At 51.7% G+C, this 12253-nt stretch overlaps 1 protein-coding gene across 1 annotated transcript in view; it reads right to left on the reverse strand.

Annotated features, from left to right (window-relative positions):
- Positions 1-11894, reverse strand: part of ARK2C (arkadia (RNF111) C-terminal like ring finger ubiquitin ligase 2C) — a 46610-nt gene extending 34716 nt beyond the window's left edge. The window contains exon 1 of the mRNA XM_068423822.1: positions 11834-11894. Coding sequence (XP_068279923.1) covers positions 11834-11894 — 61 coding nt within the window. The remainder of the gene's footprint in view (positions 1-11833) is intronic.
- Between the last annotated feature and the right edge of the window lie 359 nt (positions 11895-12253).

Here is a 12253-nt window from a genome sequence, read left to right on the forward strand (position 1 = left end):
CACCTTTCTCACTATGGAACATGGACAAGTAGAGAAAGCAGCTCCTAGGCACCACAGCCAACCCCAAACCCCAGGAGACATGGGGAACAGACCCCTCATGGCAGGCATCGATAAGAACAAAACACATTTTCATTGGCTTTTTGGTGTCTGAACCTTAGCAAACACTTCATTTTCATGTTGCTGTTGTGTTCTGGGGTTTTATCCTTTTTTTTTCTATTTTTTTTTCTACATCACAAAGTCTCATTCTATTTGTTGGCTTTCTCAAAGGTCCGGCTCCCTGGCGTGATGTGAAATTGCGTGTGTCACAGCATCACTAGACACGGACTTGTTCTTTGCGCTGAAAAAAAGAAAAGCAACTGGGAGCTGGGTCTATTTATGGGCTGGAGAGGAGCCTTTTGGCTCTGGGGCAGGGTCCCAACTCTGCACACCCACCCGCTCCGTTAAACTTACCTCCAACAGGCTGCCATCAAAGAGGACTCCAAGTCCTCTGCCGAGGGGGCAGCTCCAAGAGGGGTTAGTTGTTGGGTGCCCTGGTACATCCCTCCTCCCCTGCACCATCCACCTGCCCAGCCCTGGCTTGCAGGAGGGTCCCAGCACCTCTCTGATGCCCTTTGGCTCTCGTGGTGGCCTGGATGTTACCTGCCCCCAAGGCATGCTGCTGGTGAGCTGGGTTTCTGCAAAGTATGTCCATCCCTGTTTCCCATTTGACTTGCAGGGCATTGGGAAGGTGCCCTTGCTGCCTCTGTGTTCTCATCGTGGGGCAAGAAAGCTGTGACCAGTTGTGCTGGTGCACCAAAGACAGGAGGTGGGGGAGAGGAGAGGCACCAGCGCTCCCTGTTCAACGTGATGAAAGAGCAGCAGCACTTTTGCACAGGTATTTTCTGCAAAGCATCCATAAGAACCACCCCTCCAAAAGCAGTGTTTTCCAGAAGTGAAGCCAGATGAGGGATGCATACCTAGAGCCCACTCGGCACCAGACCATGATGCTCCTTTCCCCCCGGCCAAATGACCAATGCGACCACATACTTGGGTTATGAGATAGACTTCCCCATCACTGTGTTCCCAACACCAGCTATTACAGCATCCATCACATCCATCTCCACGCAGCAGCCAGAGGACAGCACTTGTTCTTCAGCCTCCTCATCCCTTCAGCCCATACAGAGGTCCCAAGGAGGTCCTCCATCTTCTGGACACACTATCCCATGGACAGCAATGCTTTACCCTCCCCTCCACCAACACACACCAGACCAGCGTGCTTGAGCATCTCAAGTGTTTCCAGCAGGTTTGAGCCCTGGAGTCAGCACCAACCCTGAGGAAGAGTTTGGTGCCTGGGGAATGAATGTGAGGAGGGAAGAATTCAGAAAAACCCATCACATACATGGGGAAAAATACAGCAGATATTTAAAAACGTGGTGGGAAAAGAGAGGGAAAGGTGAAGAAATCAAGTGAAGGTAATACCAACAGCAGTGCTGGCCAGGAGGACTTCTCATCTGGCATACAACCATCCTCGTAATGCATCTGCTGAAGAGCAGCAAATGTTGTGTCTCTGCAGAGAGCCAGAGGATGGGTCTAAGCCTGGGTCTGCCAGCATCGAGGTCAGCCCAGGCTGAGAAGACCTCCTCTTGCTGCTTAGTTTCTAATAGAAAAAGGTCCAGTGAGAGGTGCTGGGCTGTGGATAAGGAATCCTAGGGCAAGGACAGGGGTTCAGCAGAGCTGGTCCCACATGGTCTGGATGAATGCACAAGCCAGTGTAACATATCCCAAAAAACTGCTGCGAGCTTCCTGGATGTTGTTGAGGTCTGGCCCTTGATTTTGTTAATGGGGCTCAAAATTGCTTGTTACAGGAAGAACAGAGTCACACTGGACACCTAACAAACATACTTTGGCTTCCCTAACAGCACCCCAACTCCATTCAGGAGGAACTGCTTTCTGCCCAGGGGACAGGGGGATTTACCTTGCCTCCCCTCCCCTTGGTCCATGTCCTATTTTTGTAAGCTTGTAACTGCCTCCTGGTAATATTTTCCTTCCTGCACCCCATAGAAGGAGCATCTGGATGGCATCACATGCCATCTGGATCTGCTGATATAGGACTCTCCTTGCAGATGACCCAGGGCAAGATGATAACGTCCTTATCTCCAGGGTGCTCCTATGGTCTGCTTTGGCAAAGCACCCAGGATTTCCACCAGCAAGTTTGTAATCGCACGTGCCAGACAGATTTTCCTACTCAAATCAAACAAGGCCATGGAGAAGGTACTGTTTGTCCCTGCAGGCTGAAGTTACTCAGGTGGTTGAGCCCAGTGAGGAGCAAAGCAGTGGTTGCACACTCCGTTTGAGACCTCAGCTCTCATTTTCATTTGGAAACCGCCTCTGGTCCTCACAAGCCTGGAAACCCACCCTCGTTGCCAACAGAGATGAGAAGGAAGGAGAGGCAGGGGCTGACATGGCCTCCCTCATTTTGTAAGGGCCCGCTCCATTTTGTGACCTTCCACACCAGGAACGCAGCCTTTGCTTCTCCAAGACTCTGCTCAGGTATTAAAACAGTTTCTGTTGATTAAATAAATACGATTCCTGCACGCACTAAAGTCACAACATGGTTTCACAGTACAAGAACGCAGAGGACTTGGGCAGTCTACTCCTGACCATTGCACGCTTTCCAAGTGAGTGCAAAACACCGAATCCACCTCTCGGATATGAAAAAAATTATGTCGAGGTGAAACGTTTCAGAATGAAAAACCCAACTGAAAGATCATGATGAATCGGTTTTATTCTCTGCATCCAGTTGCTGCTGTTTCATTTTTTGCCACAAGACAGCATTTCACTTCTGGGGTTGTGGCGTATTTCATCTCACTTCAAATGAGCCATTTAAAAGCCTTTTTCCCCCCCTCCTCTCATTTTGCTGGAAAACTCAAAGACAACAAAAAACCAAGAGAATTATTTTCCGGTTCACTGGGTGAAAATTTATCACCATCAAACCCAGACATCTCTGTTTTCATGTAGCTCTAGTCCCCAGCAGCTCAGGTCAGTAGAAGTGCCATCAGCTGAGCTGCTGGTCCACCACCCATCGCTCACCTGTGCATCCTGCTGCTGCCACAGGGATCCCTGACATCCCTCGCTCCGGGGCCCCACTCCTGGGCAATATTGCTCCATGTTGCAAAAGAGTTGCCATTTTTTCAGCTCAAAGCTTCAAGGAGCGATCTCAGAGACAAAGAGTCCGGCCACCACTCGTTAATTTAATGCAGGAAGGAGTCAGGCAGAGAGCTGAGCAACAGATTAAGGATGGACAATCGGTTTTGCTGCTATGTTGGTAAGAGCAGGAAGGTATTTCACTCCCTGGGTTGTTGGTCACCCTTCAGCCCTTGCAGATGGAAGGCTGAAGGGCCCCACCAGTCTGCAGCCCCTGGCCAGGTTTCTTGCCACCTCCAGACTCTCCCAGAGCTGCCCTTGACACACAATACAACCACCATCTCAGGTTCATACAGGAGTTGCCCATTCAGACCCACGAGGGCTGAGCAAAACCAGCTCACTAAGTGCTTTTAGTACACGATGGATAAAATTTTCTCAGTTCAGCCTCATGGAGAGCTGCCTGCAGCCCACTGATCTTAAAGGAAGCCCTTTAAGAAGATAAGGCTTCTTCCAACACCCTGGTTGCTCCTAACATCTATAAAGCTCCATCGTGATGGACCTGAATGGGCCAGTGCCTGGGGATAGAAGCACAGAATCATTTTGGTTGGAAAGGACCTTTAAGATCATCAAGTCCAACCGTTAACCCAGCACTGCCAAGCCCACCACTAACCCATGTCCCTCAGCACCACATCTACATGGCTTTTAAATCCCTCCGGGGATGGGGACTCCATCACTGCCCTGGGCAGCCTGTTCCAATGCTTGACAACCCTTTCCGTGAAGAAATTTCTCCTGATCTCCAATCTAAACCTCCCCTGGCACAACCTGAGGCCGTTTCCTCTCGTCCTATCACTGTTACCTGGGAGAAGAGACCAACACCCACCTCTCTACACGCTCCTTTCAGGCAGTTGTAGAGAGCGAGAAGGTCTCCCCTGAGCCTTCTTTTCTCCATGCTACACCTCATCTGTTTTCAGTCCAACCCTGCTCTTTTCCAGATGTTTTAAGCAAACACCATGTTTTTCCCCCTCTTGTTCTCACACCTTAGATGCCCATCTCCAAACCCTACCAGCACCCTCGCCTCCCATTAGCAAAAGTAGACACCAAAGACGCCCAATTTTGGCCAAGCAAAGCTTAATCCACTCCTGGTCCCTTCCAGCTCCCAGTGTTGAGGGAACGTCTTAATTTCAATTAGCCACTCGTGCAGCCAAACCCCCTGAGGAGGAGGCGAGCTGTCAGGATCCGACCCTCCAGGGTTTACCACCGTGGGATTGTGAAACCAGGCGCACCGCCGGCAACGAGATGTTTATAGCCCGGTGATTCATAATACTGCAGAGCTTGCAGGAAATGTAACACCATTCATGATTAAGAAATGCTCTTGTTTTCTGCTAAATATATAAAATAATCACGCATCCCCTGAGCAGCAGATGCAAATTATACATAGTATTAGCCTCGTATGCCAAACGCTATCATTCCGGTGCAGCGTGAAGCCGTTTCCCAAGGCTCTAGAAGTCCCTTAATCTGCCTTTTGACGTCAGATGACAAATTTCTTGCCCGGGATCATTAACGGGATGACTAATGAAAGCTGATAAGTGAATTTATAAATGAAATTAAAGATATTAATATTAAAAGCCAGGCTACAAGAAAGAGAAATGTGGATTTAGCAAACCACAACAAGAAGCGTGGCAATCTGCATGAGATTTACAGCTCCTTTCCTGCCGGGCAAATTAAGAGACGTGGTGTTTTCCGCCTGGAGGTTGTGGAAGCTGCCAGGCTTGACAGGACACCTCTCCTGAAGCGTTAGCACCCCCATAATCCTCAGATGCTGACCAAGATTTAAAACGCTCCTGCTCAAATTTGCCAGCAAATGCCACGCCAGGGCTGAAAACACGCTGACAGACCTGCAGAGATAACTGCACCACCAAACCCACCCACTAACAAAACACCTTTAGACTGTGGCCACTTTGCTGCCCAGTACTTTTTTTTCAAAACAAACCTAAACACCTCAAACTAGGTTCTCACCTCACTCACCCCAGTATAAAAGCCAAGCAAGTCTTTTAAAAGTTGAGGACTTATTTTGGGTTTATGCATACACAGACAAGTTGAGACCTTTCCAGCTTGGTGTCCCATCCCACGTCCATGCAGCTTCACCATGAACCCACAGCTCGTTTCTGACTCCAGCTGCTTCTCACTGAGGTTTAAGGCTCACAGAAGAGTGTATTTAAGCCTCAGCTCCCACCAGCTGATGACGATCAGCTCTGAATGGACCAGACAAACATCCTCCATCGCCCCAAGGAGCACAGAGAGATAAGATCCTACCTAATGCTGCAGGGCTGCATGAGAACAGACACCTCCTCTGCTATTGAAAAAAAAAGAGAGGGAAAAGCTTCCTTTTATCTGTAGATGCACAGTTTTCAAGCAGACGTATCATGGAAACAGGTTGGTTGGACAAGTACTCGAGTGATGCCTCCTCATGCACCCACAGCTTCCAAAAAAAACCCAATATCCCTTTGTATATATGAGAACCTTGAGCTAGCGGAGTGACCGAAGGGAGAGTCAGATGCCACCAGGAGAATGAGAATGCCCAGAAACACAGCACGAAGCACCACTGGGGAGGGCACATTTGCTATGGGGACATTTTCCAATCCCACTGGAGGAGCCCAATGTGGGGAGCAGCCACAGCACAACGGGTGCCCGAGGGACTGTCGAGCCTGGAGAAGACTAAAGCAGGTTTTTGGAGCAGCTCCTAACCCATCCTCGGTGTTGGGTGCCTGGACACCTCTCCTGGCAGGCTGTCCAGCTCCATCAGAGCCCTGCTCAAGGTCCCTTCAAAGAAGTCCTAGAAGGTACTCATGGCTTGGTGTTCTCCTTGTTTAGGGAAATGGCTTCACCTTGTACCATTTGAGGAAGGAGGTGGAGGAGCGATGCATGGAAACAGCTCCACAACATCACTTGAGCCCCCCAGGGAAAAACAGCAATGGCCAGTGGCTCTGTCTAAGCTGACGGTCACCCACACCTTGGGGTGTCACCTCCAGGCAGAGCAGCCACTGCAGCAGTCAGGAGTACAGGGATGCGGTGTGAGAGATGGAGACATCCAGGCACTTCTCCAAGCTACCAAAATCCTCATCCAAACATCTCCCCACAAGTACGTCCTCACTTCGAAGGGTCCCAGCCCATAGGTACCAAGCTGCCCCTTGTTGCCTCTCCCCATAACCTGCATCTTCACTGCTTCCAGCATCTGCTTTGCTGCTGACCCCGCTGAGCTTATTCACTCAAACCAAAGTGATAACCTTCATTAAAGATCTACAAACCATACGTGTGCAACTTTCCTGCAGGCACATATTAAAGCCTTTAAAGGGAGGGAAAGAAAACAAGAGTGGTTAAGGACTTACCAAGAGGGATCCACCACAGCACATGCCAACCAGCCCAACACAGCTGGGGCTGGGAAATGTAAAGGACCAGCAGGCAGGAAAATAGGTGAGAAAAAGTCCCAGTAGACTGAAAAATTGAGCAGAGGAGGAGCAGGAAGGGTTACGCAAAGGTGGTGGGGAGGCACGGAGCAGACATGGGCTTGCTTTCCCTGTGTGCTGGCTCTGCTGAGCTCTGCCAAGCTCAGCTCTCCGGCACGGGACCCTGGTCCCTGCAATGACCAGGATCTGCTGCTCTGGATGAAAAGTGATTTGGGTTTTTATTTTAGAGGGAAAACTTAGCCACTCCCAAAAGATCTGAGTTTCTCCTTAAGAAGGTTTAGGAGTAAGACAAGACCATGCAAGGATTAAATGTGGGGGGTCTCCCATGGGATCCTCTGTGGAGCTGCTCACAGGCACGGCACAGCTTGGGAAACCCTGACCCCTCTGCTGACTGACCCACTCCATTTCCCCAAATTGAACCCAAAAAGGAAGAAAATTATAATTTTCCCCACTGGGTTTTAGCCCCACTCTTGCTGCCCACCTGCAGGTCCCTGCCCTGGCCCCACCACAGCCACACGTCGCCCTTCTCCTTACTAAACCACCACGTCAGCTGAAAATTCTCCTGAGTGTTGTAGCTGGCTTCCGGGTTTTGAGCACCGAGTTTGCCACAAGCAGCAATTTGAAGCTTTATTTTATACAGAACCCTTTAACCAAACAGCCTTGTGCTGTTGCTCGACTCCAGGAGCTGCGGGTTTATGTGGAAACATCCAAATACCGTGAGATGCTCAAGAGTCACACGATATTTGGCGGTGCCACCACGCCTCTCCCAATTGCCAAACCAGCTCTGGTCTTGGAGGTGACGGATATCGAAGATGATCGAGATGTGGGAGAAGACCTTCTGCAGTCTCCCCTTGCTCTCCCCAAAAGAGCCATCCTCCCCTTTCCTTCCACCCCATCACCTCCAGCGGTTGCAGCCATGCTCTGTCTGGTTGGTGGAGAGGGATGAGCTGGTCTTGGATGTCACATGTGCTCCCCGTGGCACTTGGAGGGGGGTTTCTCCTACAGGTTTGGGAGGACGGGGCTCCCGCGCCTGCCCCAGCCGTGCTCCGTCCTTCTTTTACAGCTAAAGAGCTGCTCCCCAAATTACAAGCAGGGTTTAAAACAACAACAACAACAAAAAAGGAAGCTCAGACTTACTCTAGGACAGTCCTTCCAGGAGGTTCACGGAGGAGGACCCAGGCCCCAGGCGGTTATGGCAGCGTCCTGGCGCCTACGGATCTCGCCCCCCAGTTTGGCACCCCACACTCTGGGATGCACCAAGCGATGCTGGGCTGTGTCCTCACCACGTCCCCATCGCCTCGCCCCCCCTGGCCAGGACAGCTCCTGGGTTTTGTGGCACACACCCCCCCCCCAAACCCTTCCCAGCTCCGTAACTGCGTTTGCTTTCTCGCTTGGGCACCAACTCACCGGTTCTTAAATCCCGCGTTTCCACGGGGCCGGATCCGCGCCCAGCACGGTAAATCCACACCAGCTGTCACCAGGCTTTGCTGATAATTCCCAACACGAGCAAAATGTGACCCACTAGTTGTTACCCTTTTTCTTAAAAGTGATGGAAATCGTGACACCACCCCAAACCCCGTGTGAGGCACAGCTGGGTCCAGCTCCCGCTGGGCACTGTCAAACGCACGCAGATGTGTGTAAGACCTTTGCACAGCCCTTGGAAATGAATCTCAGAGCCCGTTTTGTCTGTGTTTGGGATTATCCATCTCCCTGTTATTGAAAGATGTTATTTAACACAGGTTGGTGCCGGAGAGATGTATAGGCTTTACAGAAACCACTGCATGTGCCCCCGCACCCACAGCAGCACCACCGGCACATGACTCGTCTTGGATTTCCTCAGCCTGCGCTGCTAAAAATCAAAAAAAGATTATTTTCTTCGTACCAGGTGGCTTTTCAAGACTCGGAGCGTCAAAGGAATGAAGCCATTAAATCGTGGATGCGTCCGATGGATTACGGGCTACGAAAGCCTGGTGGTTACTGACTAACAAGGCTGGGAGGTGGAGAGGGGTGGGGGGGAAATGTTGCCTCTCGTAAGGACGTGTTTCTAACGAGACAGGTCAAAATACGATGGGGATGATAAATTGCTTCGTACGAGTTGCCATGAACCCAGCAGCTTTCTGTGTTATTAGATTACCAAGGCGTCCTCGGAGCATAGTGACCAGTTCGGCTCTGTGTTAGCGCTAATTTGCAGATCTGGGGGGGGGTCGTCAGGCTCGCGGCAGCGAATCCGCCGCTCCTAACAAAGGGGCAGCTGCTGGCGGGTGTCCGTAGGGAGAGGTGTGTGTCGGAGGGGACTGGGTTTATCCATGTCAGGGTTTCGGGGTGGGGTAGAGAGGGTGGGGGGGTATTCATTTTTTTTCCACGCCAACTCTCATTGTCTCACGTGGGGGTGGGAGTTGAATTTAAAATAAATAAATAAAATAATGAAAAATAAATAAAATCACATTGGAAAACGATCAGCCCCAACAGGCATGCACGTCTCCCTTCATGCAAGCGAGAAGCACAGCCTCCCTCCTCGGGATGCGTACAGGGGGGACATGTGTCACGCATGGAGCTCAGCGCCGGCCCGGGGCGAGGATGGAGCGAGAACAAAGGGCCACAGCAGACACCGCATCCAGGGGGGCAACCCGCTTGTGCTCATACAGGGGTGGGGGGACAGCATGGCCAAACAGTCATCGAGAGAGACGGAGGAGGAGATATGGAAACAATAAATAAATGTTTGAAGAAAAAAATAAACCAAACCGAAGTGAGGATAAAGCTGGGAGGGGAGGCGGAGAGGCACGGCCTCGCAAAAGGATGCGGCTCTCCGAGGGCTGCGGGCTAAGGCAGGGCGGGTTGCTGGAGCCACTTGCTTTTGTTTTGTTTGCCAGCGGCTCCTCTGGAAATTTTAGCGGTGGGAACCACCGACCTGCTGAATTTATCTCCCTCGCATTAAAGACAAATAACCCATCCTGTGTCTCTCCCCCCCCGCCTTCTGTGGGAATGCAACCAAGATGCTCTCCCCTCCCCGCCCCAACCCCAGCCCCATTGCCTGCTTTCGGGAGCCCTGACTTCCCCTCGCTTTCTGGGAGCATTCAAGCCAAAAATTGGGGGGGTTTTACAGGACCATTTTGCAGACCTGGAAAAGGAGGTCTGGCGTAGGAACGAGGAGAGGTGACCGGTATTATTATCGCTTTGCAGCTGCAGCAAAACCGCTCGCTGACCGCAGTTCGCTTCTCCATCCCTCCCTGCTTCCCATATTTTAAGGTTCCCGGTGACTTTTTCCCCCCCAATCCCATCGTTTACTCTTTTGGCCAAATCAAGTTATTCAGAAGATGGTGGGCCTGGAGGTTTCAAGCAGGAAAATGTAGTTACAACATTAGCAGCTGGGACAGTTTTACGAGCCCTGCCTTGCAGGGGTCTGGTGAAGATATTTATAGCGTGCCAGCAGCCGCGGGACCGAGGCATGGCAACTTCTCGCCTAGCAGATGGTGGGCAGGGCACTCGCATATATATACATATGTTTAAATATACAGCTAATAGATTAAAGGGTTTTTTTTTTCCCCAGGTTCATTTACCTCGTTAATCAGAGTTAAAAGCAAATTGCTCCCCCCATCCAACCGGAGGTCGTCGGTTTGTTATCAGTCTAGTAAGGAATGTGTAATGTTGTAACTAGAAGGAAATCAGCGGCAGACCCTTCATCAAATATCTAACTTTTTTTTTGATTAATAATGAGGGCTTGGATTTATATACTTTTTTTTTTTGGCTATTCTGCGGTAAAACAGAGTTCTGCATCGGCACAACGGTAATACGGGCTGTGTGTCTAGGGGGGATGTACACACAGACTAATGCTGAGGGTAGATATGGGATAGGAGAAAAAACAAAAAAATATGTATTAAAAAGCCCCCATATCTGCGCTACAGGGCGGGGGGGTTGCAGGGAATCCACTTACTCAAACCTCACGATGGGGGAAAGCAAGGGAAAAAAATCTAAACAGCAGGATACGACAATAAATGGGAAAACAGCAATAGAAAAAGCACACTAGGTTAATATAGGAAAACTAGTTTCTTTATTGAGAGATCGTATATTAGTATTAGTGGAATCGTGTGTAACAATGTCATCATGCACACAATACAAAAAAGGCAAGGCCCACCATGCTATGGAAGGGCAACAGAACAAAAGCAGCGTACACTGAGCAGATGTATAGGCTACAGCACATTACATTTCAGCAGGGTATGTCTCTACAGAGAGATTTACATCAGAAACTAGGTAATGTAAAAAAATACAGACCATGCTTTAGTTTTAGTACAAGAAAAAAGGTGGAGGTACACAACCAAAGGATATTCGATACAGAAAATTACCCACAAAATAAGAACAGGAAGTAATTTAGCACAGCAGAAAAAAATGTTATCCCTGTTTAATGGAAAACCATTTTGCCAGTCGTCTCCTTTGGCAATTAGATTTTAGAGGGCGGGGTGGGGGGGGGGTTTGCTCACAGGACAGGACACTTGTGGCTGATGGGGACGGCCGGGCGAGCGGCTGGGTGGGCGGGTGCCCACGGGGGACGGCTGTCGGTGCCACCGGGGACAGGGAGGCTGCACCCCCTCGCCAGCAGCTCTCGGGGGGTATTTTATCCCCCCGTTCCATCACAGATCTTACCATACAACTCGCATCCAATTTTATATTTGGAATTAAGGCCAATTGCGTTTCCTTGATGGATTTCCCCTCCCCATTTTAATTTTTTTTTTGGGGGGGGGGGAGAGAGGTTTGGCTTCAATTTGGGGGCGTTTAGCCCCTCCAAGACCCCCCCCAGGAGACTCTGCGCCCAACGACCACAGCAAAATGAATCCACTTAACAGGAATTTACAGTGCAATGTACTCAGCTAAACAGGATGAAGGTACAAAAATGGCTGTTATCGTCTACAGCTACGCTGAGATGGCCTGGTGGCTAGGCTACACGGCGAGACGGGGGCGGGGTGGGGGGTGAATTAAAAAATAAAATAAAATTTAAAAGATAATAAAAAATAAGGAAAATGGATCTACCGGAGCACAGACTGGAGGTGCGGGTGGGGGGGGAGAAGGGCAAGCGGCGGGCGGCCCCGGGGCCGGGTGGAGAGAGGGGGGGGTGGACACCCCCACAACGCGCTCTGGGGGGTTGAGGGGGGCGCGGAGCCCTGCGCTTCTGCCGAGGGGCGCGGAGCCCCGACCGCCCACACCCCCCACCACACACCCCGCGGGACGCGAACCCGCGGCGCACGGCGAGGTACCTCTGTTGCGCACGGAGCCGAAGACGGGCAGCACCAGGTAGCCGACGTGCACCAGGACCATGCTGCGGCCTTTGTGGCGCGGCGCGGCCCAGCGCGGCCCGGCCCGCTCCCGCCGGCCCCTCCGACGCGGCGGCGAGTGGCGGCCGCGCGCTCGGCCGGCACACAAAGGCGCCCGCCGCCAATGGCAGCGCGCCGCCCGCCGCCCGGCACGCCCCCTCCCTGCGGCGCGGCCCGCCCCCCGGCGCGCTCGCCGGCCAATAGGCGGTGGAGGGCGGGGCGGGGCGGGGGCGCGAGCAAGCGCGCACGGGACCCGCGCGGGGGCGCGAGGGTACGGACGTGCGCACGCGCACGCGCACAAAGCGGTCACGTACGGACACGGGTGTGCACGCGGGCACGAGCGGACGCGTGTGTGCGCACATG

The sequence above is a fragment of the Nyctibius grandis genome, chromosome Z (assembly GCF_013368605.1).
Source record: "Nyctibius grandis isolate bNycGra1 chromosome Z, bNycGra1.pri, whole genome shotgun sequence".
Lineage (NCBI taxonomy): Eukaryota > Metazoa > Chordata > Aves > Nyctibiiformes > Nyctibiidae > Nyctibius > Nyctibius grandis.